The sequence below is a fragment of the Emiliania huxleyi genome (assembly GCF_000372725.1).
Source record: "Emiliania huxleyi CCMP1516 unplaced genomic scaffold EMIHUscaffold_3, whole genome shotgun sequence".
Lineage (NCBI taxonomy): Eukaryota > Haptophyta > Isochrysidales > Noelaerhabdaceae > Emiliania > Emiliania huxleyi.
In genome coordinates, this window is record NW_005199770.1 from 322524 (window position 1) to 347443 (window position 24920).

General features: G+C 68.4%; 7 protein-coding genes across 7 annotated transcripts; 5 read left to right on the top strand and 2 right to left on the bottom strand.

Moving 5' to 3' along the window:
• Positions 1 to 1789: 1789 nt before the first annotated feature.
• EMIHUDRAFT_95375 (hypothetical protein) lies at positions 1790 to 6428 on the bottom strand (the record flags this gene model as incomplete). Its single annotated transcript, XM_005775102.1, has 3 exons — positions 1790 to 2815; positions 3445 to 5622; positions 5700 to 6428. The coding sequence occupies 3 exons, from the start codon at positions 6426 to 6428 to the stop codon at positions 1790 to 1792; spliced, it is 3933 nt and encodes a 1310-aa protein (XP_005775159.1).
• A 342-nt stretch (positions 6429 to 6770) lies between these two features.
• On the top strand, positions 6771 to 7521 carry EMIHUDRAFT_95376 (hypothetical protein; the record flags this gene model as incomplete). The annotated part of the gene is made up of 2 exons (XM_005775103.1): positions 6771 to 7171; positions 7317 to 7521. The coding sequence occupies 2 exons, from the start codon at positions 6771 to 6773 to the stop codon at positions 7519 to 7521; spliced, it is 606 nt and encodes a 201-aa protein (XP_005775160.1).
• A 1449-nt stretch (positions 7522 to 8970) lies between these two features.
• Positions 8971 to 11065, top strand: EMIHUDRAFT_432010 (hypothetical protein). The gene is made up of 8 exons (XM_005775104.1): positions 8971 to 9419; positions 9550 to 9711; positions 9850 to 9964; positions 10035 to 10088; positions 10162 to 10220; positions 10356 to 10413; positions 10494 to 10700; positions 10813 to 11065. Exons 1-8 carry the CDS (start codon positions 8986 to 8988, stop codon positions 11002 to 11004), a joined length of 1281 nt encoding a protein of 426 aa, XP_005775161.1. The 5' UTR covers positions 8971 to 8985; the 3' UTR covers positions 11005 to 11065.
• A 1920-nt stretch (positions 11066 to 12985) lies between these two features.
• Positions 12986 to 13986, top strand: EMIHUDRAFT_195064 (hypothetical protein; the record flags this gene model as incomplete). Its single annotated transcript, XM_005775105.1, has 3 exons — positions 12986 to 13465; positions 13736 to 13872; positions 13956 to 13986. The coding sequence occupies 3 exons, from the start codon at positions 12986 to 12988 to the stop codon at positions 13984 to 13986; spliced, it is 648 nt and encodes a 215-aa protein (XP_005775162.1).
• Positions 13976 to 14968, bottom strand: EMIHUDRAFT_432011 (hypothetical protein). The gene is made up of 2 exons (XM_005775106.1): positions 14440 to 14968; positions 13976 to 14376 (listed from the first exon to the last, which is right to left on the bottom strand). The coding sequence occupies exons 1-2, from the start codon at positions 14827 to 14829 to the stop codon at positions 14059 to 14061; spliced, it is 708 nt and encodes a 235-aa protein (XP_005775163.1). The 5' UTR covers positions 14830 to 14968; the 3' UTR covers positions 13976 to 14058.
• Positions 14969 to 16335: 1367 nt separating this feature from the next.
• Positions 16336 to 21659, top strand: EMIHUDRAFT_95378 (hypothetical protein; the record flags this gene model as incomplete). The annotated part of the gene is made up of 8 exons (XM_005775107.1): positions 16336 to 17344; positions 17567 to 19174; positions 19410 to 19554; positions 19826 to 19847; positions 19929 to 19988; positions 20117 to 20865; positions 20940 to 21152; positions 21266 to 21659. 8 exons carry the CDS (start codon positions 16336 to 16338, stop codon positions 21657 to 21659), a joined length of 4200 nt encoding a protein of 1399 aa, XP_005775164.1.
• Positions 21660 to 22571: 912 nt separating this feature from the next.
• EMIHUDRAFT_195068 (hypothetical protein) lies at positions 22572 to 24540 on the top strand (the record flags this gene model as incomplete). The annotated part of the gene is made up of 7 exons (XM_005775108.1): positions 22572 to 22661; positions 22749 to 23029; positions 23162 to 23258; positions 23348 to 23495; positions 23522 to 23652; positions 24325 to 24444; positions 24523 to 24540. 7 exons carry the CDS (start codon positions 22572 to 22574, stop codon positions 24538 to 24540), a joined length of 885 nt encoding a protein of 294 aa, XP_005775165.1.
• Between the last annotated feature and the right edge of the window lie 380 nt (positions 24541 to 24920).

A 24920-nucleotide genomic window follows, 5' to 3' on the forward strand; every position in this document is an offset into this window, starting at 1 on the left:
GTCCCCATCCAGGTTGTTGGTTGCTGCCCCAGGTCCCGCACCATGTAGGTGCAATGCCCCGTTCTCTGGAACTGGATCATGCTGCGGGCGGCGTTGACGTTCACAGCCAATTCACGTATTTGGCCCCAGCTCTTCGGCTCGCTCCGCTCGCCGGTGAGTTGGTTGGTTGCTGGCAGCACCCCAGCACCTGGGGGTCCTGAGCTGTTGGTTGCCGCTCGATTCACAGCACAGTGCAAAACTGGGTTGCAACCTCGTAAAAAGACGGCGGGCTCTTGATACTAGTACGAACAACTCGACACACATACGGTGTCGTTGGGCTCAATTGAACTCTTTAGCCGCAGCCCTCGATTGTCGGCTGCGTTGCCACTTTCGTGCTAAAGCCGGCCAATCATCCATGGACCTCCAGTCGCTGATAAGCCAGCGGTGCGACGATGCTGCCGTGCTCGCGCGGATCGTATCGCACGGCCGCGAGGTACGGACCTACGACGAAGACATCGACCTGCCGCTCCACAAGGCGATGCTGTGCCGCTCATCCGACGTCGTCATTCTCGCTCTGCTCGAGAGCTTCCCGGATGCCGCGTCCCAGCGCGACTCGGGCGATCGCCTGCCGCTGCAGCGCGCTGCCATGACCGGCCGATCTTGCGCCCTCGTCGAGGACATACTCCGCCGCTTCCCGCAGGCGGCAGACGTGCCATGCCACGATCGCGAGTATACGGCGTGCCACTATGCCGCCGAGTATGGCGCGACCGATGTTTTGGAGATGCTGCTGCGCGCGTCGCCAACAGCAGCAGATATGGTCGACGAGCGCGACATGCCATCCTCGCCAGGCGGTCGCACACCCCTCCATCTCGTGGCGGCTCAGCATGCGCGCCACGGCGGCGCGGCGGAGTCGGCGGTGGCGAGTCTGCTGCGCGCCTGCCCGGCGGCGGCGCGGGTGCGGGACGGGGCGGGCGATCTCGCGCTTGACCTCGCGGTCGAGGCTGCGGCGCCCGACGGGCTGGTCGCCCTCCTCCTCGCCGCGGACATGCCGATCCACCGCGGCAGCGGCGAGCGCGACGCGGAGAGCGAGCACTCCTGGGCAGCCTCTGGCGCGGACCCGCGCTGCGCGGCTTCGCGCCGCCTGGTCCTTCGGCCAGCGGGCGAGGGCGGGTGCGGCTTCGACGCGCACGCCGCGCTGCTGACGAGCGGCGACTTTTGCGCGCGCCTGGAGGTGCCAGGACACTCCCGACACACTTGTGAGACACCTCCGGACACACTTCCGAGCACTACCGCACCTCGACAGAGTGTCATCGAGTCTACCACAAAGTACCCGCCCTCCGATAGCAATCATGCCACGCGTCTTCCCCCTCTCGCTTCCAGGCGGAGCGGTGCGACGCGGCGATGGCGCATCGGAGCGAGGCGATGGCGCGGGAGGCCGCCGCCGAGGCACAGCGCCGCCGCGTGCTGGTCCGCGCCACCCTGCTGGCCGCGACCTTCGGCGTTTGCGCAGCGTGCAGCGCCGCTTGGGGGGGCGCCGAGCCCGAGGAATAGAGCGACGTGTGAGCGCTGACGTTGATCGTTGTCAGCGCCCAGCTGTATCTTTGCACTTTGGCGTTTGAGTGTATTAGTTTTTAGTATTGCCAATAGGCAATAGCTCCTATTGCCCTCCTCAACCACTGCTAGCAACGAGACTCACCCTCACCGCGCTCCGCGGGGGGCACATTCCACCACGCGCTGGCAGTTCGGCCCCTCCCCCGGCATTGGAACGGGGGGATGCTGTGGACACGACACCTCACTGCGCGTGCGCAGCTCACAGGACTCTCACCCTCCCCACGTCAAACACGATCGTCCCTCTCTCCTGTGCTGCTGCCTCCCGCGCTCCGCTCCCGCGCTCCGCCGCTTCTGCCGCCGCGACCGCCGCAGCAACCCGCGACGCGACGCGCGAGCGAGCAGCGACGCGGCGCGCCTCGGCCAAGTCCAGGTCTTCTGGCGCCGCCCGCTGTGGCCGCTGAAGCGCGTCGACGGCGGCGGCCAGGGCATGGAGCGCGGCGAGGGCGGCGAGGGACAGGGGCAGCGGTGTGGGGACGTGCCGGGCCTCCTCCGGCTCCGCCGCGAGGCGCCTCCGAGCCTCCTCCTCCGAGACACCTCCGAGGGCGTCGGTGCACTCGGCGCAGCCCCAGACTCGCGCCAGCAACGTGCGCGGCGGCTCGAGAGCGCGGCGGAGTGACGCCCACTGCGGAGCAGCGGCCGCGTCTTCGGCGCAGCTGCGTGACGCGGCCGCGAAGCGAGAGAGCGAGCTGAGGTCGAGAAGCCGCAGGCAGCGCGCCTGCAGCGCCGGAGGCATCGCGGACCAGATAGAGGCGGTGGGAGCGCGGTCGAGCCAGAGGATGAGGTTGCACCGCTCACCGCAGCTCAGAGGCACAGCGCTGTGGCGGGCGGCGCCAGCGTGCAGAATCGCGCCGCCGAGCTCGTGCCCGACGGAGTGGCTCGCGTCGGCCCGCTCGGACGGGTGGAACGCGAGGTCGCCGCCCGCAAAGTCAGCCGCGGGCGTGAGCGCGACGTTGACTGTGAAGGCGCACGGGTCGCGGTGCGCGGCGTGACCGTCGCCCTCGCCGCTGTACCGGACGCAGAAAGCGCGCTGCAGCCGGAGCTCGGCGTGATACGCGCTGACGGCACGTAGCCGCTCGACTACCCGCTGCGCCGTCGGGAGGTGCGCTCCGCCGTCGAGCGTCTCGAGCGGCAGGTGGCGGTGGTCCACGTCGGCAGGCGCCGAGCGCACTGCGGAGAGAATCAGCTCGCACGCAGACGGAGAGAGCACGTCGCTCGCGGCCCACGCCTCGAGATGGCCGCCGAGGAGGCGCGAAAGGGAGATTGGTGGCGGCGGCGACGCCTCAGGCGGAGGCATGGGAGCTGGCGCGGAGCGATTTTCTTATTTTAGGTGGAGTCGTTTCGCCAAGCTCACACAAATTCAGTGGTCGGAAGCGGCGAGTCTCAATTCCAGGGGTCGTTGTGGCGGGCCACCCTGTCCAGAGCCCGGGAGGTGGATCGACAAGTCGGGAGAGAGTCGGGAGAGACAAGTCGTATCCAGCAGCCTCCCGGGATGGGGTCTTTCGACCGAGTCTGATTTCGCCTCGCCGCCTCCCGATGGTGGTAAGGCAGGAGCCAAACATTATTTAGGGAACGTTGGTTCGCTTGCTCTGTTCACAGCCTTGTTATGAGAAGAAAATACGTCATATGGCGCTATGCACTGGTCTGTGAGAGGTTGAGGTGCGAGCCCTGGAGGCCCTGGGGATGGAGGGAGACTACCCGCGGGCCTAGAAGGCCCGCGCGCAGGGGGGTGGGGCATTGAGACCGGGTCCGAACGTCGATTCGCCCCGTCCGTAACGTCTAACCGCCCGCCGCGCATAACTGACTCCTCATCACCTCCCTGCTCGCGCCGCTGTCCGCACAGGACGGGCGGCACACCTGCTCGCAGCCGCAGGTGGCACACGTCGCCGACTCAAGCTCCTTGCACGTCGCCGGCAGCTCGCCTCCCCCCTTGCCGCAACTCGTGCACACCATGCACAGCGCGCCCCCCACCGCGCGACTCACCGCGTAGTACGCGCGACCCATCTGGCCCGTGCCGCCCGTGACGCTCTCCGGGATGGTGTCCAGCAGGCCCGCCTCCACCACCGCCCACTGCAGCTGGCGCGGCAGCAGCTTCAGCACACGCCACGCGCGGGTGCGGTCGCGCCGGTCGAGGCCAAAGGTGATCGCCTCTTCCTCGGTCATCACCGGCCACCTGTGCGTGGCGCACCGCTCCTCCCGCAGCCCCGGGACCGTCCGAAGCGCGTCCTGCCCCTCGAGCCACACTCGCGACGAGTAGTCGCCCACCGCGACGTGCTGCCCGTACGTCACCGCGCTCTGCCGTGTGGCCACCGCAGCCGCTAGCGCCTGCATCGCCTCCTCGCCGCCCTCTACGGCGCGAGCTGCCTGCCGCACTGTCGACCGCCCAACGCCGAGCGACGTCGCCTTCTGCAACTTGACCTGCTCGCGGCGGCGCTTCGCCTCCTGCACCGCGGCCACCTCCCTGACCACGTCTGGATCGCCAGCCACCAACGCGAGCACGGCGTCCGACAGCCTCGGTCGACCCTCCCCCCGCCGCACACGCCCCAGCGCCCGTGCGGCACGAACCCTCGCGTTCTTCAGCCGCTCGTTGGCCGCCCTCACCGCCCTCTTTGCTAGCTTCTCCGCGGAGTCGCCCTCCTCGTGATCCCCATCCGCCCCGTCCGCCCCGTCCGCCTCCGCCTCCAGCGGCGGCGCCGTCGCGCGCACCGCCTCCAGCGCCTTCTGCTCCGCAGCAGCCTCCTCGCGCCGCGCGTGGATCACCGCCGCCCGCGCCTCCACCGCCTCACGCTCCGGCGCGTCCGCCGGCAGCTCGGAGAAGTGCATCGCCGCCGCAGCGCCCGCCGCTGGCACGCGCTCCGCGCTCGGCGACGAGAGCGCGCACAGCAGCTCCGCCGGCTTCTCCGCACCGCGCCAATGCTGCCCCAGATCGCGCAGCCGCAGGTCCGCCCGGTACACCCGGTCCATCGTGCGACTGTTCACCTTCCTGTGCCCCAGCACGCGAGCCGCCAAAAAGGTAGCGTCCGCACTGCCACACGTCGCCTGCACCTCGCACGCGTCCTTGCGCAGGGACCACGCGCCGATCACGCCCTTCTGGAACCCCAAGCTCACGCCGATCTCGTTGAGCCGCTTTCCCAGCGCCTCTCCGCCGTACGTCATGCGAGACCCGAGCAAGAAGTTGCCGGTCACCTTGTCGATCATCGGGAACATCACGCGATCCTCAGCCGCATCGTCGAGCACCCACCGCGAGTCGCAGCACGCCGCCACCAGATCGGCCCACGACTCGTACTTGGTGTCTGCCAGCTCCAGCCCAGCGAACCCCGCCGGGTCGTCCACCTTGCGCCGCAGCGCCACCACCTCCTCGCGCGAGAGCTTCGCGTACACCGCCTTTGGCGCCGCCGTTCGCAGCAGCAGCCGGCACAGCGCCACGGTGCCGAGCCGCACCATCTCATCCGAGTCCGGCGTCACGCACGTCCCGAACTGCAGGTTCGAAAAGTACTGCCCCTTCGCCCGCTGAAAGAAGATCTCAAAGTAAAACCGCGCCGCGCCGCCTCCGTTCGGCAGCTGCAGCCCCCCGTCGTCATCGAGCGTGCCAACGAGCAGATCCTGCCAGATAAGCGGCGCGCAGTTGGCCCACGCGCTGTTCGGATCCACCGAGTCGTTCTCCACGTTGACCGCCATCCCCGGGCGGGCACCCGTCAGCCGCGCGAAGCAGATGTACGCGTTGAGCACGAACGCCTCGTTCACCTCGATCGCCTCGCACAGCATCGCGTCCTGCAGCTGGTACTCCCCAGTCTGGCTGAGATGCTCCCGCGTCGAGATCGACGCCGTCGCCGCCCTCATTGCGAGCTGCACGGCCTGGCTCGCCGCGTCGCCAGCCGCCGCCGCAGTGGTCGCGTTCGCTCCCGCCACCACCTGCACCGCGCTGGCCGCCGTCTGCGCCACGCTGGCGAGCTGCTCGACCCCGCCGCTCCCTCTCCCTCCTCCCACGAGGCTCGAGAACTGGTCGCGAATGGGTCGCCAGTACGCTCTCGCCTCCTGCCCCGACGGGAAGCCCGCCGGGCCGGAAGGATCGGCCACACGTGGTTCTGCATGTTTTTGAAGTGCACCCTCACCGTGTTCGCCCCCCGCCCGATCAGCTCACGCTGCAGCCGCCACGACGCGAGCGACTGTCGGATGCGGCTCGTCAGCAGATACTGCAGAAACATGACGGTGAGCTGCTGGCACGGGTACCCGTCCTGCACCCCGTTCGCCCAGCTGGCGCGCATCGCCGCATCGCCGCCGTCTTCGTCAGACCGGTTCATCTCCCCCTTGAACTCGCGCCACCGCTTCAGCACCTCGCCGCATTGCATCCTCAGGTTGTGGCCGAGCGGCGCGAGCATTGAAGCCTCCCGCTCCGCCGGCGCCGCAATGGGTTGATGCAGCACCGCCGCCACGATGGCGCTCGGCCTCCGCATCCGCGACGCCGTGGTGTCCGCCGCCGCGAGCGGCGCCAGCAGCGCCGCCTGCACCGCCGCCCGCTCCTCCGCCGCCCTCTGCCTCTTCTCTTTGGGCGCGTCAGCCCACTCCTGGTGCTGCAAGGCGCACCGCTCGCCCGCCTCGCGCTTCGCCTTGCTCTTGGGCGGACGGGCGTACGCGAACAGCTCGTCCGCGTCGCCCGTCGCCGCCCGCCTTGCTGCGGGCACGGTGTGCAGCGCCTCCACCGGCCAAGCCTCCCGCAACGCCGCGCCGCGGCCCTCGCCCAGCCGCCTGAATGGTCCGCCACCACCGTTCGCCTTGTCCGCCGCTCGGGCCGCCGCCGTCAGCGCCGCGCCCCCGCCTACGAACGCGAGCGGATTCGGCATGGTGCGGCCGGCCCTGCGCCAAAGCCACGCTCCGGTGGGTGTCGGTCGCAGGCCTGACCCAATGAGACACGCTCCGCACCTCCGAAGCCTCCCAACGTTCGATTCGCCCCGTAACGTCTAACCGCCCGCCGCGCATAACTGACTCGTCATCACCTCCCTACCAACATACATAGGTAGAAAGGTGAAGAACAGCCAGGCTCGGACTGGACACCAACGCGGTATGGGTGGACGCTAGACGGATGATGACGACACGCACGAGCGACACACAGACACAAACAGGCTCACAAGACACACACCGGTCATTCACGGCGAGCACTATTTGTGAGCATCTGTCGTGGTGTCATGCTGCGGCGTTTTGCAATCATCGCCACTCTCGGCCTCGCCTCGGCGTTGCGTCCGACGCCGACGCACCTGGCGTTCGCGCTCTCGCAGCCTGCGCTCTCGCGCCGCGCGCTGCTTCCGGCTCTCGCTGCTGCCGCCACCGTCCGGCCGTCGCCTGCACTTGCCGCCGATGCGCTCGAGCAGCACACGACTGGCTCGTACCAGGTCACGTTCGGTGCACCAGCAGGCTGGCCTGTCAGCGAGCAGGAGCTCCAGGGCAGTCGCTACCTCTACATCGCCACCGACCCGGCCGAGCCAGACTCCGCCAACGTGGTTCTCACCTTCCAGCCGCTCGCAGCTGACTACACCAGCCTCGGCAGCTTTGGCACGCAGCAGCTGGTCGGCAACTCGCTGATGCCGCAGTGCGCGGACCGCAGCGGCGGCGGCTGCACGCTAGAGGGCTACGGCATCGAGGGCAAGATGCTTGGCACGGACACCTTAAAGGGCGCGCCGGCGACTGGCCCGACCTGCACCCTCGCCCCAGCCCCAGCTCCGACCCTGTCTGAGTCTAGGTGCCTACACCTACGACTACACGATTCAGCAGACCGGAAAGGCGCCGCGCCACCTTCGCACGCTGTTCGCGGTTCAGACCGAGGAGGGCCGCGGGCGCCGGCTGGTCACGCTGACGGCGCAATGCTACGAGTCGAAGTACGCCGAGCTCAAGCCGATGTTCCAAAAGGTTCTCGAGTCCTACTCGACATCGCTCAAGTAGGCGCATGTATCTCTTGTCGTATGCGTGGGTGGGGCATGGGGCCATGCGGCGGTCACGCGCGTGTGGCCGTCGGAGAGAGGGGACAGGGGTCCGGAGCGTGGTGTTGCGTACGCTGTTTGTCCGTCTCAGCGGGTATCGCCCTAAGAAAACTCAAGACGCGAATCACGCCGCCGTACACAGCGCCTCACCCTCCACCACTTGCAGCTCGGCGACCGCGAGCGTGCATGCAACCTCCCGTCGTGCTGCCGGCTGCGCGGGCAGCCATGAGGAGCCCGGGGCCCGTGGGGCGAGGCTAATGCCCGCCGCCAGCTCTGCGGGGAGCGGGGTCGCCCGCAGCCACTCCTCCATCCCAGCCGTGGCACCCGCTCCGTCCCTCTGGGCGTTTAGCGCCTCTCGCAGCACACGCGCCGCTGCGCACGCCCGCCGTTGGTCGGCGCGGGCGCGCAAACTCCATGGCTGGCCCGCGGCGGCGGCGGCGCTGCAGCGGTAAAAGACGCCCCACACCGGAATGGGCAGCTGCGGCGTCACCTCGGGGGCCAGGTCATGCAGCCGCCTCTCCTCGGGGAACGCCTCGATGCCCGCCCCGCCAGAGGTGGCGAGAAATCGCAGTCCACCCTCAAGGGCGCGGCGGATGCCATAGACGGCACGCGCTCCGCCACCACCGCCCTTTGCGTCCGTCTCGAGCAGCGCTGCCGGGCACAGGATCAGTGCGACCGGCTCATGAGTGGCGTCCGACGCCGAGGCGGCCGCGGCGCTCGCCCGGCGCCGGCCGCTGGCGCGGAAGATGGCCCAGCTGAGCGGCTCGCCGAGGTTCTCCCTGCCGACTGGGGCGCGCGACGCCGCGAGGAACAGCGCCTCCACCTCTGAGGGCCGCTTGTAGCCCGGCGTCCGAAGCTCACCAGCGTCCCACACGTCCTCCCTGTCGGTAGTGGCGGGGTGTGGCGATGAGAAGGGCTGGCGAGGAGTAGCCTTGCGTTGCGCCCCGCCGCAAGCATGCCGCTGTTTGTGGCTGCGTCTGTGTCGGGTGCGCTACCTCAATGGCAGGCAACCGCGGTGCTGTCGCTGTTGCAGTGCTGTCGCTGTTGCAGTGCTATCGCTGCTGCGGTGCTGTCACTGCCGGTGCTATCGTTGCGCGTGGTGTAAAAACTCTCATTTTCGATCGCCTCGACGACTTTCTCGGCTATGGTTCCGATTCCAGTTTCGGCTGATGATGAGGGTTGACAAGCAAAAAAAAGAACAAAGAATTGAGACACCCCAAGGGAGGGATGGGAGGACGGCACGCCGCCACTACACAGGGATTTTAAGGAGAGGAGTGTGGTGGTGCTAGCCGTCGCCCACCCTTGGGCGTCTGCCCCTTCCTATCTCTCTTCGCAGTCCCTGACAAGGTGCCGAGCCCACGTCGTAGCTAGATTTCTGCCGCCGTGAATTCTTTGTAGCGAGATCGGTTGACACGGATGAGTGTATATGTTGCCCGTGGCGGTCGCCACTGTGGCTACCACAACCGACGACGGTGCCGCGCATATCACCGTCGTTCCCACCGCCGACGGCGCTGCCGTCACCGTGAGCCCACCAGCGATCGGCGCTGCCGCCGCCCATCCTACGGAGGTTCGAGGTCCTGCCACCTCGCTTGCGGCGGCCGATAATGGTGATAGGATGGACGCCTGGCTCTTGGCACGGCAATCGGCGCGACGAGATCGCGCCACGCGGCTCGCCAGCGCCAGACTCGACGCACGAAACCTGACCGACAACCTGACGGCGTACCACCTCTCATCATCGTACCGCTCGTGGAGGGAGGCGAAAGACTTGCGACGCCAGCGCTGGTCAGACGACGGCATTTCCCGCCCCGCCTTCAACCTGACCGCCTACCGCCTCTCGCCCGAGTACATTGCCTGGAAGAGGCGCGGGCCCGGCCCCTGCCCTCCGAATGCCGCGGGGGGCGAAGGGGAAGGGAGGGGGAGATGTGGTGGGTCAATTGTGAGACGCTTGACATATGCATAATTTGCACCTTTACCTTTGACCTCCTTGTAGTCGGCTCGGCAACCTGACGGCCTACTACAACTCATCATCGTACCGCTCGTGGCGGGAGGCGAGAGACTTGCGACGCCAGCGCTGGTCAGACGACGGCATTTCCCGCCCCGCCTTCAACCTGACCGCCTACCGCCTCTCGCCCGAGTACATTGCCTGGAAGAGGCGCGGGCCCGGCCCCTGCCCTCCGAATGCCGCGGGGGGCGAAGGGGAAGGGAGGGGGAGATGTGGTGGGTCAATTTGAGACGCTTGCCCCGCCTCGCATAAGCATAATTGTGCACTTTACCTTTGACCTCCTTGTAGTCGGCGCGACGCGGCGATGCGCGAGTGGGAGGCAAACGGCCGGCCAGCCGTGCCAGGGCAAGGCACTGACCTGCGCGCGTACTTTCAGCGGAGCTGGAACACGGCCACCGCAGAGGTACCCTAACCCTAACCCTAACCCTAACCCTACCCCTACCCCTACCTCAAGGAACACGGCCACCGCAGAGGGGTACGACTGCACAAGGCCGCGCCGGTTCGGCCCGAGCGGAGACGGAGGCAAGGTCGACGAACCGTCTCCCTCCCACCCGCTCCCCCGCCAGCTCCCCCACTCCCTCTCTCCGTCCCGCACGCAAGGTCGTCTGCCTCGACGCGATGCCGCCGGCCGCAGAGCCGTGCTTCATGCTGTCGATCGGGTGCCCGCGTAGACTCAAGAGTGACGCCTCGAGCTCCATCTCCAGCCCTCGCAGATGACCCGAGATAGCATAATCACAGCGCGCGAGACTGGCCTGAGATGACCCGAGATGACCCGCGAGATTGACCGAGATCAGGTACGGCTCCGACGCCGGCTTCGAGCACGCGCTGCACGCCGCGCACCCTCGCTGCGTGGTCCGTTTGCGGGGGGGGCACGGCGCTCGTCGATAGGAAGAGAGCGCTCCTCTCGACTACATCTCGGAGCCCTCTGGTAGGTCGAGCTGTGGGACGGCACCGTCGCCCCGCGCGAGCAGCTGCCCGGCTGGCTCACCTTCCACGGCCGCAACTTTGAGAAGGGCAGCTGGCGGCGGTACCGCGGCCGGAGAGTGGACATCCTCAAGATCGACTGCGAGGGGTGCGAGTACTCTGTCCTGGAGCCCCTCGTCCACCAGCTGCGCCCCGAGCAGGAGCCGCGGCTGCAAGTCCTCTCGGCAAGATCTTCTCGGCTGCACACCTCCCCCTCAGCGGCAACCCCTCGCTGGGGGCCACACCTCGCTCCTCGGGCGCACGCCTCCCGCCCTCTTGGATGCACAGGTGCTGCTGGAGCTGCACGGTTCGAGAGACTACCTGCCTTCGACCGATGCTCCCGAGGCCGCGGTCGAGAAGCTCATGCGCGCCATCAACAAGACGCATGGCATCTACTACCGCGAGCCCAACATTCAGCACTCGGACGGCACTTGCATCGAGTTTGCCCTGCGCCGCCGCGGGGGTGTGGTGATGGGGTGACAGCTACAGCTGCACACGTGTGCTCGTGTACGCATGTTATGTACGTGTACATACGTCCTCCAGCCAGGCAAGATGATTGATGATCCACTTGACTGACTGGAATTTCGCTGTCTGCGCGACAGGAGTCAGGTCTCAGGACACATGTGTGAGGCGAGAGACACTGACAGAGAGAGGGGAAGTACAAGTAAAGTGCTAGTGGAGCTGGAGGACGAAAGGAACAAAGTTTCTGAGGACTCTGCACCGTCTGTGCCGTGTGCGTTCTCGCACATGCGGATGTCATGCGTCATGGAGTACTTCAGAGCTGTCGTGACCGTGGGATGTCTGTGGGCCCGAGAAAGATGTGTGTGTGTGTGTGTGTGTGTGTGTGTGTGTGTGTGTGTGTGTGTGTGTGTGTGTGTGTGTGTGTGTGTGTCTGCCTTATTTGCATCGACTAATCGACCTCTTCGACGAGCCTGTGTCCCTCCGTCAAGCCTTCGCGGCAGCCCCGATGGACGCTTTCGTCGAGCCTGTTTTTGGCGAGCGATCGCTCTTCGAGTTCATCGCGTGCATGCTTCCGTCGCAAGCGGACATAGCGAGGCTGACGCTCGCGCTCCGGAGCGCTCCGGAGCGGCTGCCCACTCGCACAGGACGAGTTGGCAGCGCTCATGAGCCGGCACTCGATGCAGCCGCTGACGGGGAGCCAGCGGCAGATCGTCACCGACCCCGAGCTCGGCTGCAACAAGGATTGCTGCGCTCGCACTCCGCATCCCCGGGCTCGACGCCGTGCCACCTTTCCTCTCGCGGATCGTGCCGCTGGGCTGCGCCAAGCACCACTACAAAAAAATCAGCCCGCAGTGCCACGTGTACTCCATCGAGTCGGCCGATGGCCCCGTCATCTTCACCTTCTCGTACGAGATCCAGCGAGCGGCTCAAGGGCGACAAGGTCGCCGCGACCCGCATGAAGGACGGCGATGAGATCGCGGTGATTGTGCTGGAGGATGCGGTGACCAACGGCGAGCAGTGGAAACTCTCCCGGCTACGACGCGTGCGGTCACCCACACGCCGCCAGCTCACTCGTGAGTGAGCTCGTGTTGCTGGCAACTGCTGCGACCTCGTTGCTTGCGCCGTACACGCACGTGCGTGTGTGTGGTACACAAACAATTATTTGTACAGTCAGTTGTAGTGGATGGATGGATGAACAGAACACAACTCATGCACTGACTGACTGACAACTCCGGCATCCTTTTTTGTTGCCGAGAAGTTTACATGTACAATGTCGATCAAAGGCTGAAGAGAGAGAGAGAAAAAAGGCTGAAAAGGACCGAGCTCCGACCGTGACTGACCAGGGATTCCGCCGCAAATTTTGATGAAGTTGAAGAGCACGTTACGCAAGGCTCTTTTGGCCCTGAGAACTTGTGGTCGAACTTCGAGCATGGCGAAAAGCCCGTCCACGATTTGCGTGGCGACGGTCGTGACGGCCGAGTCCGTACGCAACCTGCACCGGCTGGCAGATACGTGGTCAGGCCCACTATCCGTCGCCTACGTGGTGCCGAGCCTTGCCGGCACCATGACTGCAGCCACCTCGCCTTGGCATGTGCTGCAGGCGGGGCGCCCCGCCCCCTCCCACACCTCAGACCAGCCTCTCCTCCACGAAATGCGCGACGCGTGCCTCCGTAACCGCCTCAGACAGCGGACGGCAAGTTGCCGATGGATCCCACTCGTCTCCACCTCTCCCTAGCTGGCTGCCACACACCCTGAGTTGGCGTACACATAACTCAGGGCCACATTCTTCCTGTCGCCCCCCCCAGCACTAGCACTCCAAGGTGCCAAGAGAAACAAACAAGGGCACAACAAACAACAGACGACAGGAAGTAACGTGCGAGGCTAGAGCAGGCTTTACGAGTAAAAGAAATCCCTGTTGCCGAGGCAAGCCTCTCACGACACACACCCCTGCATACAGGTGAAGAAACCTCTCGCGAGCGCGCGCGCCGTTCCCAGTCTAATGGCCCTGGCCGGGTCCGACGTCCTCGCCGAGAGCTGGACGTCGGCCGCTCCAGGCTATGACGAGCTCTTCGTGCCGCGGTTTGCGCCCTGGACGGAGGACGCGCTCGCGGCACTGACGCAGCACAAACACTCGCTCCCGGAAGACCACGAGGTGCTGGTGCCGTGCTGCGGTCCGGGCCAGGAGCTGCTGCCGATCGCAGAGCTCCTGGGTGGCGAGCGGGCCGTTCGCGGCACCGATCTCGCGCCGGGAATGATCGAGATTGCGCAGAGCCGCTGCGTCGCCGCGGCGGCCCGCTTTGGCCGCATGTCTGCTGAGGTGGGAGACGCCATGGCGCCCGGAGCGGGCCCGTACGCCGCCATCTTCTCCGTGTTTGGCCTGCAGCAGCTACCCGACCCAGTCGCTGCCATCGAGGCCTGGGTGCGCGCACTCGCCCCCGGCGGCGTCGCCGTCGTCTGCTACTGGCCAATGGGCGCGGGCGTCGAGGCCGCCGGCCCGTGGAGGCACTGGGGCGGGCTGATCCGGCGCGCGATCGGCGACGCTGCGGCGCGGCGCGGCGCGGTGGGCTGGGAGGATGCGCTGGCTGGCGCGGCGGCGGCGGTGGGAGCAGAGGTGCTTGCGGACGAGGAGCGGAGGCCTAGATGCCGCAGAGACAGGGGCGGCTCGACCGACACACTCCCGTCGTGTTCTACACAAGGTGGATGCTGCACGGCACGGCACTTCACAGCTCTCCCTTTATTCGCACTGCAGGAGCGGCGGCACCGCATCGAATGGCCGTGCCCGGCCGGCATGTGGGAGGGCATGACACGAAGCGGCCCGTGGCATGCGCAGCGTGTCCGCCGCGGAGACGCCTTTGTGGACGGGCTGAGAGACGACTTCCTCGCCCCGTACGCGCCGCAGGAGCCACTCGCACACAACCCCGCCGCTCGCCTCCTTGTTTTGCGGAAGCGCCGTTCGGGCGAGTGAACAGAGTGAAAACGAGTCTGCTCTACTATACGTAGTTTTATGTGAGTAGTGTGGAGTGTTTGTGAGAACACTTTTTGCGCGCGAGGCGCGTGTGCGTGTGACACGTCTCACATGCACCTCTTGTATTCTCTCCTCAGTAACGCACCGTCACCCGAGGGGGCGAGGGCAAGGTTAGGCAACGCGTCCACGAGGGACGCTCTCATAAGCAGCCGCTTCAGCGGCGCGTTCTTTACCACCAACGCCTCCGGCGCGAGCGCAGCGTCGAGCGCCTCGAGGAGCGGCAGCAACATCTGCAGCTCGCGGCTGCCGTTGACATCGACGAATATCTTGTCGAAGGGACCTCGAGCGCGCAGCGCAGACACGTCGCTCGCATCTGCCTCGAGGAAGTCGAGGCGCGGGAAGCGCGATCTCGCCATCGCAATCACCTGTGTTCAGAGGATATGCCTGCGGTGTGCTGTGTCACGGGGCAGGTCTTGTTCCATAATCACCTTTGCAGAGAGGTCGACGCCCAGGACGTGACCGCACCGGCGGGCGATGAGGGCCGTGGTGACGCCGCGGCCGCAGCCGACCTCCAGCACCCGATCGGTTGCTGCGACCACCGTCTCGATGGTCCGCCGGTACTCGGAAAAGTTCTCGGCGACGACGATTCGGCCGCGCCTCAACGCTCGACAGTTGGTAATGTGCCTGCGGCTCTGCTGGTGGAACCTCCTGTCTGCCTCTGTCATACCTGCGAGGCTGGCGCCGCACGAGCACAGATCTGTCGACGATGATTTGCCCGTCAAGGAGTGCCGTCGGCCGAGCCAGTAGGCCACTGCGGCTGCAGCGGCAGCAGCAGTCGTGGCGGCGATGGCGGCTTGCTTGGAGCACATGCGTTGCATGTACAAGTCGACTTGTATCGACCTGCTATAGCCGCAGCCACTCCCAGCTGCTCGGTGTGAACAGAGTTCGTACACCGAGATCCCTCGAGAGTTCACGCGGAGTCGGCTGGGGCTATACCAGACAGTCGACGGGGCGAGCCTTGCGGATGAACAGAGAAGAAACTCCCCAACTAATGACTGTCCTCCAAGTGCTCCAAGTCGGGGTTACAACCGCACGGGCGAGTGGCCAGAGCCCATTCTCACCAGCCCTGCCCCGCAGCGCGGCCGCTCGCCAAGCCCCGTCGATGAGTGGTCAGATGGTTAGTGCCCGAGAGCGAGGGGTCCGGGGGGGAGCACAAACATAGGACGCCCAGCCTTGCCCTCGTGCCGCCGAGTGCATATCCTATGCGAGAGAGATCCCCTGTGCCCTGTGCCCAGCCCTCTCCGCGCGGCGATGCGCCCTCCCCCCTCGCTTTTGCAAAATCCTGCAAAGGTGGGGACGTGTCTGTCCTCGACCCAGCCCTAGCTTGGGATGTCCGTTGTATTTATTTATTTATAAGTGCTCCAAGTGCTCCCAAACTCCCAAAACGATAGTGAGAGACTGATCGCCAGTGGAATAGGGAGTCCACCGTGCTGCGAACCTGTCGCTGTCTGAGGGAGGGTGTAGTCTGTAGAGGATGTAGAGTGTAGAGCGCTGAGAGCTGTAGATAGAGATGTAGAGCGCTCTGGAGCGCTGTAGAGCTGTAGAGCTCTACATCCGCCGCGTGACGATGCGGGTGCGTTGTAGAGCGATGTAGAGGCGCTCTACAACGTGAAATCTCTGCTGCGTCCCCGCGTGGCCTGCCCGATGGCGTGGTGCCCGCCCTCCACCCACCTCCCCGCGCGGGGCCGCTCCGGGGCGACCCGGGACCCTGTCGTGTGGGTGAACGCGTGAACCCTGCCCAGCCCCCCTCCGTGCCGCGATGCGCTCCCCACTCCCGTTCCCCTGTGTCCCTGATCGTCCTTACAAGATCCTGCTCGTGCAGGTAGGGACCCGCCTGTCCTCCCCCCATCCCTCGTCTGGATTTGTCTATTTCCTTTTTTAATGTAATGAAAAGAAATCGGACGGGATCTTCCCGAACGCCGCCCCGCCGCTTCGCGCAAGGCTCTCGCTCCAGGCCATCGCCACCCGGTGCGCTGCCGCTGAGGTTGTGGCTATGTTGGCCCAGGCGAGGTTAGTCACGGGGGGCGCCATGTCACAGAACGAAGGCGTAGCGCGGCAGCAGAACTGGGAAGCACGGGGGGTTGAGGGGAGAAGCCGGGGGGATAGCGCCCGTCGAGAACTTCGCCGCACCGCGCGTTTCTTTTCGTGTACCTGTGTGGTGGTGTGCCAGTGCGCGCCAGTCCCGTGCCCATGTCGTGGGACGCCAATCGTTGCGAGGCCTTGGGGCGGGGGGCGGGCCCCTGCGCCTTCTTGCCACCGCGAGCGGTGTGTGGGCACGTAGAGCTCCATCCCTCCTCGGCAGTGGCCGCGCTCGGGGTGGCTACATGACCCTGCTCACATCGGACAGCGATCTCGGGCGGACAGCAGCTGCGGACGACGAGCTCGGCCGCGGCGCCGGCTCGAACCAGCTTCTGCTCACCAAGGAGGAGCAGCAGCGCCGCCGTGCAGCCGCGAAAAAGGCGGCGGCCACGCAGGCCGCGGCCGACGCAGCGGCTGCCAAAGCGGCCACGCCGCAGAGCAAGGCGCAGCGGCGCAAGCTGGAGCAGCTGGCCGCGCGGAAGCGCAAAGCGGAGGAGCGCGCCGCCGTCCTCGCCTCACTCTCTCAACACCGCGTCGCCGCAGCGCACGTGCCGCTGCTGCGCTCGAGCGGCACCATGGGCCAGCAGCTGTCGAAGCGGCAGCGGCTGCAGCGCGCGCTGCAGGCCAAGGCGGCACAGGTCGAACTAGACGACGTTGAGCCGCTCGAGGTCCTCCGCGCGACGCCAGACGACGAGCCGCCGCGAGCGCTGGCCGCCGCCTCGGCGGCGGGTGGTGGAGGCGGAGGCGGCGTGGCGGCCGGCGCGGCGGAGGAGGAGCGGGACGACGCGTATTGGGCGCGGCAGGCGATGGGCTTCGGGCTCGCTCTGGGCGGGCTGCCCGGCGACGTTCGCGGGTGCGGGTCCCTCTCCTTGCGCAAGGGCAAGGCTAGCCGGACGACGCTGGACGCTGCCTCGCGCATGAGCAGTCAGGCAAGGCAGGGGGAGGATGAGGGCGAGGAGGGCGAGGAGGCCGAGGAGGAGGACGACGACGAGGAGGAGGACGACGACGACGACGAGGAGGAGGAGGAGGCCGACGGCGGCGGCGACGACGACGACGAAATGGAGGAGGCGGGGCAGCGGCAAGAGGAGGCGGGGCAGCAGCAAGAGGAGGGAGGCGAGGAGGAAACAGAGGAGGCGGAGGAGGCGGAGGAGGCGGAGGAGGAGCTCGAGGCGGCGGAGAGTGAGGAGCTGTCCCTCGAAGAGGAGGACATGGAGGAGGAGGTGGTGGAGCCGATGCGAGCCGTGCTGCGGCACGGTGGGCCACTCTGCCCGCACAGACACAGCTGCCAACCCCACCACTCACCACTGATCACATCGCAACCCCACCCACCCCACCCGGATGCAACCCCACCCTCTCCTCCTCCTCCTCTACCACCGCCGCCACCGTCGCCACCACTTCCTCCTTCGCCTCCACCTCCACTCCACCACCTCTGGCGATTGCGACGCGACGGCGACCGCCTGCTGTGTCCTGCGCTAGGCGGCACCCTCCTGCGGCAGCTCGACGCCGCGCAGGCGCTGCCCGCGGGAAGCCGCCGCCAGCGCCGCGCGCTGCACGCCGTGTGGCGCCAGTTCACGGCCGAGCAGAGGCGGGAGATGGCGGCGCTGGCGGACTCCGACGACGACGACGACGACGACGACGAGGGCAGGGGCGGGAGCGGCGGCGGGCAGGGCGGGCAGGGCGGGCAGGGCGGGAGGCCCCTCAGCGAAGTTGCGCGCTCGGTGCTTGCACTCTTCGAGGGCGCCTCCGCCGCCGCCGCCTCCTCCTCCGCCGCCTCCTCCGCCAGTGGCGGCGGGGGCGGCGGCACGGCGCCGGCGGCAGCAGCGCCGGCGACCTCGTCCCCGGTGCCGTCGGCGGCGGCTGGCTCCTCGGCGGCGGCGTCTGCGGCAGTGTCCTCGGCGGCGAGGAGCGGCGCAGCGGCGACCCAGGCCGCCGCCGCGCCGGCCCGCAGCACCGTCGCCGGCCCGCTGTCGCGGACGGGCGCCTTTTACGTGCCCGTCCAGCGCACGCCCGCGGTGGTCGCGTCACGGGAGGGCCTCCCGATCTTTGGCGAGGAGCAGCGCGTGATGGAGGCGGTGGGCGAGAGCGACACGCTGCTGCTCTGCGGCGAGACGGGCTCCGGCAAGACGACGCAGGTCCCCCAGTTCCTGTACGAGGCGGGGTACGGACACCCCGACGCCGGCCAGCGGCGCGGCATGGTCGGCGTGACGCAGCCGCGCCGCGTCGCGGCGATCGCGATGGCGCAGCGCGTGGCGCACGAGCTCAACACGCCCGTCGGCGGCACGGTCGCCTACCAGGTCCGGTACGACTCGTCGAGTGTGGGCAAGGATTGCCGCATCAAGTTCATGACGGACGGTGTGCTGCTGCGCGAGGTCGGCCAGGACTTGCTGCTCCAAAAGTACTCCGCCATCGTGCTTGACGAGGCGCACGAGCGAGGAGTCAACACCGACCTTCTCCTCGGCCTCCTCTCGCGCGTCGTGCAGCTGCGTGCGCGCGCGGCCGAGAGCGCGCCGGCGGCGGGCGCCCCTTCGGCGGGCCCGCTCAAGCTGATCATCATGTCGGCGACGCTTCAGGTCGAGGCGCTCAAGGCGAACGCGGCGCTCTTCCCATCGCCGCCGCCGGTGCTCTCCGTCGCGGCGCGGCAGTACCCGGTGACGGTCCACTTCTCAAAGAAGACGCCGGACGACCACGTCGACGCCGCCTTCTCCAAGGTTGGGCGCATCCACTGCCGCCTCCCGCCCGGCGCAATCCTCGTCTTTCTCACCGGCCAAAAGGAGATCGAGCACCTCTGCGCCAGGCTGCGGCGCCGCTTCGCGCGCGCGGCGGTGCGGCGCGGCGGCGGCGCGGGGGCGGCGGCGGCGGCAGGGGGCACGGAGGCGGTGGCGGAGGCGGCGGGGGAGGAGGAGCGGCGGGCGGTGGCGGAGGCGGCGATCCGCGAGGTGACGGCGGTGGAGGCGGAGGCGGGAGGGCCTGCCCTCGCGCGCGGGGCGACCGGCCTGATTGGTGAGGAGGAGGAGGAGGACGAGCGGCCAGGGAGCGGCGGCGGCGGCGGCGGCGGAGGTGGCTTTGATGACGTGATGGACGACGGTGGGGGGTGGGGCGAGGAGGGCGGCGAGGAGGGGGAGGGGGAGGAGGAGGAGGAGGAGGAGGAGGAGGAGGGCGGGCCGGTGCTGGTGCTGCCTCTGTACTCGATGCTGCCTCCCGCGCTGCAGATGCGCGTCTTTGCGCCGCCGCCTGAGGGCACGCCCCCGCCCCCCCCGTGGTGCCGACCAGCGTCAAGGGCGGGGCCTTGCCTGAACCCTTCTCGGGTCGCTCCCCGCAGGCGCGCGCCTCATCGTGGTAGCGACCAACGTCGCCGAGACCTCGCTCACGATCCCGGGCGTGCGGTACGTCGTCGACAGCGGCAAGCACAAGCAGCGCAACTTTGACGAGCGAGGCGCAGCCCTCACGCCTCCACCTCGAGGCAGGTGTCGCGTCCGGCGGACCCACTCGCCAGCCACTCCTCTCAGGCGCAACCTCGCGCTTCGACCTCGAGTGGGTGTCGCGCGCGTCGGCCGACCAGCGCGCCGGCCGCGCCGGCCGGGTGGGGCCGGGGCACTGCTACCGCCTCTACTCGTCCTCCGTCTTTGAGAATGTCTTTCCGGCCTTCGCGGAGCCCGAGATCCGGCGCGCGGCCGCCGAGGGGGCGAGGCGCGTCCACGACACGCCCTCGTGACACGAGCGCGGCCCGTCTCGCAGGCGAGTGCCCGTCGAGGGGGTGGTGCTGCAGATGAAGGCGAGGGGCTCCGCGCGCGGCGGCGGCTGTGGAGCGGCGTCTCTTCACAGACTGTGCCGTGAGCAGGCGATGGGCATCGTGCACGTGCACTCATTCCCCTTCCCCGAGCCGCCCGCACGCGAGTCGGTCGACGCGGCGCAGGGCGCGCTCCGCTGCATCGGCGCGCTCGACGCCTCGGCCGAGGCGCGCACGTGGCCCGCTCGTGCGGCCGCTCGACACACCCGCCCGGCACGGAGGCGAGCACTGCCTGCTAGGCGCGCGTGACCGACTTGGGCAGAGTGCTCGCGCGGCTCCCCATCTCTGCGCGGCTCGGCAAGCTCCTCGTGCTCGGCCGGCAGGCAGGCGTGCTGCAGCACGCGCTGCCGCTCGCGGCGATGCTCGCGCAGCCTGACCCGCGCGGCTTCGACGCCGGCGAGGCGGCCGAGGCGGCCGAGGCGGCCGAGGCGGGGGCAGAGGGCGCCGCGGGGGCGGGGGCGGAGGCAGGGCGCGCAGGGCGCGGCACGGCGGAGGGAGGCGCAGAGGGAGACGCCGCCGGAGCGGGGGAGGGGGCGGCAGGGCAGTGGGCGTGCGCCGAGTCAGACGCCGTCTCGCTGCTCGGCACGTACCTGGCCTGGCGGACGGCGGGCGGAGACGACGACGCGGCGGCGGCGTTGCGCCTCACGCCAAAGGTGATGAAAGAGGCGCACCAGCTGCAGGCGCAGCTCGCCGAGCTGCTGCGCCAGATCTTTCCGCACGACCCGCCGCTGCCCGCCGCCGTCGCGCCGCCCGACGGCACGCAGGCGGTCGCGCTGCGCCGCGCCCTCGCCCACAGCCTGCCCGACCGCGTCGCGCGGCTGGCATCGCTCTGCGACTCTCCCGCCGAGCTGCAGCTGCTGCGCGACCTCTCCAAGGACCTCAAGCCCGCCCTCGTCCGCCGCGCCTACCTCGCCGCAGAGCAAGGCCGCGGCCAGCTCCTCTGGCTGCGCCCCGGCTCGCGCCTCGCCGCCGCGCGGCCACGGCCTCCGTGCGCCCTCCACGAGGGACTCTCCGCTCGCCAAACGACGCGCCCACGACACGCCCCCCGCGCCACGTCGTCAGGTACATCTCTTTCTTCGAGATTCAACACGCCAAGCGGCCGTACATGGAGCGCGCTTCGGCCGCCGACCCGCGCTGGCTGCCCGACGCGTCGCCTTCCCTCACGCGCCTCTCGGCCCCCCTCGCCGAGCTGCCGCCGCTGTACGACGCCGCGGAAGACTGCACCCTTTGCTGGCGCGCACGACGCACTCCAAAGACCGCGCCTGCGGCCACCCTGTGCAGACGGCTCCTGCTCTCGCCACGCTCTCCCTTTCCCTCGCCACCACCGCTGCCACCGCCACCGCCACCCGCGGCATGTCCCAACGAAGTCGTCCGCCGCCCGCCTGCAGGTGCAGCCCCACCTATGGCGCCGCGGGATGGCAGCTGCCTCCGGTGGCGCGGCCGCCGCCCGCCGCCGACACAGCGATGCGCGCGGCCCTGTTTGGGCGCGCGCTCTGCGCCGGCCACGTCCTCCGCGCGCTCAAGCCCCTCGCCGAGCCGCTCACGCCTCGCGCGCGCGCGATGAGCGACGCGGCCGTGGTCGACCGCGCCGCGCTCGCCCTGCGCTCCCGCCTCGAGGGCGGCGGCGTGCTGAGCCGTGCGGCGCTGTGCGGCCGGCTGAGGAGCGAGCCGCGCTTCCTCCTCCGCGAGATCGCGGCGCTGCTGCCGCCCGAGCGGAGGCAGGCGCTGCTCGACGCGTGGCCGAAGCTGCTGCTGCAGGCAGAGCGAGCCGGCGCGGCGTGAGCGGTTTGACCCGGTTCCGCGGCGGGCGGGGCGAGTACTGGTATGATGAAAGGGAGAGCGGACAGGACACAGGTGGTGGGTTTTGTGAGTAATCGTCAACTGTGTGACAGCTGTGAGCTCAAGTGTAAAACAAAAACATCATCCACACGCGAGAGAGGACGGATGCTCTCACACACAGAGCGGAGAAGGAACACGGGATTCACAACAAATACAAACTAGGGCGTCGAAGTACATGCTCGGCCTAGCGAGCTGGCCTTCATAGGGCTCGGCTGCGGGTGATGGCGAAAACTCGCCGCCGCGACCGGAGAAATGCGCGGGCGTCAGAGCCAAGGCGGCTCTGGGAGAGGCGACGGTGCATCGAGAGGCGCCGACGCCCAGAGACAAAGTATCGGCTCTCGGTGAGGCGTGGCAGGCTGGTGCCCGGCGGGGATGCAGCCAGCATATCTATCGCTGCGTTTGCCCCTGTGAGGGCGGCAGCCACTGCCGCCCCTCCGAAGGAGATGGGGATTCCACTCGCAAGCCTCGGAGGCTCGTCGGCGGCGAGGGAAAAGAGTGCGGCGTTGGCACCGGAGAGCGCGGCGGCCATGTAACTGTCTGTGGTGGGCTGGCGCGAAAGCGCGGTGAAGCCTGGCGCGGAGCACATGAGGAAGGCTGCAAAGGCTGCAATCGCCATGGAAGGGCTTTTCAACTCGAAAGCTGTTGTTTCCAGGCAATGTCCGCAAGAAGAAGAAAAAGAAAACCTACATGGACGTGTAGAAGGGAAAAAACAACACTCGAGGAAAGAAGGGACGTCGCCAGCTAAACTTCACGAAAAGAAAGAATTTCCCGCGAAAGAAACCCGACATTTCGACGTGGCTGGCGGCGCGCAGAGCGGCACAGAGCCGCCCTGCTCATGAAAGAGCGGCCCTGTGAATGAAGCGCCTCTCTCGCCGCGTGACTGCCCGCGCCGCGTCGCACATCGCCGCCAACCACGGAGGTGGCGGAGTCGCTCTGTGGCAGCGCGTGCCGGGCAGCGACCGGTGGCGCTCGCTCGACGGCGGGCCGTCGCCGCCGCGGGCGGGCCCATCCCGCCGCTCGGGTTTGCGGGAGGCGCAGTCCGCGCTCGAGGCGGTGCTTCTGCCGTGCGACTTCCCGCACTCGGTCGGGCCGGGCTACCTGCGCTACGTCCAGTGGACCTCGATCGGGCTCGTCACGGGCAAGGTCGAGTCAATCCTCGCGACGCAGGCGGCGCTCTTTGCGGTGGGCGTCGGCGCCGGGGCGGTGCCGATGGCGGCGGCGATCCAGTGGGTGCTCAAGGATGGAGTCGGCCATGCGGCGGCGATCGGCTACGCCACCGTCGTCAACACGCGTTTTGACGCCGACGCCCGCCGGTTCGGGAGACACTTCCGAGACACTTCCGAGACACTTGCGAGACACTTGCGAGACACTCCCGCGGCCTCCACGTCGCCGCTCGCGCATGAGCCACGCCCACGGGACTGACGGGCCCGCGAGTGTGTCCGCAGGTACCGCTTCCACGCGACGGCGGGCCACACCGCCGCCGACCTGGTCGCTTGCACGATGCCTCTCGCCCCGAAGACTGTCGCGCTGGTCGGCCTCGAGGTGAGGAGTCGCCACTAGTGACTGGCCACTGGCCACTAGACACCGGCGGCTGGTCACGACTCTCCACTCCCGCCGCCGCACCACCGCAGGTGCCCTCCTTCCTCCTCCTCGGCTCGCTCTCCTCCGCCATCTCCTCGGTCGCCGGCGTCGCGCAGGCGGTGGCGCGCGCTCGCATCATGGCGTCCTTTGCGCGGCAAGGCAACCCCGCCGACGGCACGCCTCACTTGTTCCTTGAGAGTGATCCTCCACTCCTCGTCGACCAGGCAACCTCGCCGACTGCACGCGCGCGGGCCAGTCACAGGCGAAGCTCATGTCGCTTGTCGGCACCGCAGCCGGCATCGGCCCCTCGTGGCTGTCGGCCAAGACAGAGCTCGAGACGCACGAGAGGAGAGCTGTGAACAGGCATCGGCCTCTCGTGGCTGGTCGGGCCGCAGCCCGCCCACGTCATCGGGCTGATGCTGCCCCTCTCCCTCGTCTCTCTCTACTCGGTGTACCGCTCGTGCGATCACATCGTCCTCACCTCGCTCAACCTGCAGGCGCACCACCACCTCCGCACGCACCTCCGCACGCACCTCCTACACCTCCCATACACCCCTCCTACACACCTCCCACACACCTCCCACACACCTCCCAGACCCTCCCACACACCTCCCACACACTTGGCCTCACCTCGCCCACACACTTGGCCTCACCTCGCCCACACCCTTGGCCTCACCTCGCCCACACACTTGGCCTCACCTCGCCCACACACTTGGCCTCACCTCGCCCACACACTTGGCCTCACCACGCCCACACAGCAGGCGGCAAGCACACAGCAGGCGGGAAGCTCTCCGACACGCCCGCCTCTGCCCCAGCGTCGGCCGAGCTCACCGCGCCTCCCTCTCCCTCTCCTCCCTCCCTCTAGCGGACCGAGCGAGTCTACCACGCCGCCCTCGACGCGCTCGCCGCCCGCCGCACCGCTGGCGGAGCCGACCCCGCCGACGCAGCCGACGCAGCCGCGGCCGCCGCCCTCTCCGCCGCTGCGGCGGCTGCAGTCCCGTCGCCGCAGCAGGTGGCCGAGGCGGAGAACATCGCGCTGCCTTACCGCTCCGTCTTCGGCGGGGCGCTGCGGCTGCAGCCGGCCCTCCGCGACGCGACGCTGGTCGGCCTGCTTTCGGAGGCGAGGCGGTCGGGCGGGGAGGCCGTGGTGTCGAGGCTGGTGTGTCGGGAGGCAGCCGCCCTGTCCGGCGGGAGGGGGGGGAGAGTGAGCCGAGGGTGATCCGAGGGGCGCAAGCTCGCGTAGGTGTCTCCCCAGCCGGCCGGCTGGAGGGTGAGGTGGCACGGCGAGGGCTGCTACGCGCTGGCGGAGCGCAGGCGCGGCGGCACCGCGCCGCACGAGGCCGCGGGTCGGCCTGAGGAGGTGTTGAGATTGCGAGATTGCCCGAGATGAGTCGAGAGTAGCCGAGGTGAGCCAAGCTTGGCGGGTGTGTGCTTGTGCGGTGCGAGGACAGGAGGGCGTCTGCCCCCACAGGTGCTGGTGTGGTACGCGGAGGGCGCGTCGTCGCGCGACAAGCTGGAGGCTGTCTGGCACGCGTGCGCCGCCCGGCACGCATGCAGTGCGGCGGGCGCGGCGGCGCGGCTGAGCGAGGCGGAGGCGCGCGAGGCGTGGCCCGCTGTGTGGGA

Excerpts from the sequence above, each read along its gene's own strand:
- EMIHUDRAFT_432010 (XM_005775104.1), top strand. The coding sequence starts at position 8,986 with ATGTTGCCCGTGGCGGTCGCCACTGTGGCTACCACAACCGACGACGGT. Across the intron at positions 9,712-9,849 it reads GAGTACATTGCCTGGAAGAG|TCGGCGCGACGCGGCGATGC; the intron begins GCGCGGGCCCGG and ends ACCTCCTTGTAG. Across the intron at positions 10,221-10,355 it reads TGCTTCATGCTGTCGATCGG|GTACGGCTCCGACGCCGGCT; the intron begins GTGCCCGCGTAG and ends GACCGAGATCAG.
- EMIHUDRAFT_432011 (XM_005775106.1), bottom strand. The coding sequence starts at position 14,829 with ATGCAACGCATGTGCTCCAAGCAAGCCGCCATCGCCGCCACGACTGCT. Across the intron at positions 14,377-14,439 it reads GCGTCGACCTCTCTGCAAAG|GTGATTGCGATGGCGAGATC; the intron begins GTGATTATGGAA and ends CTCTGAACACAG.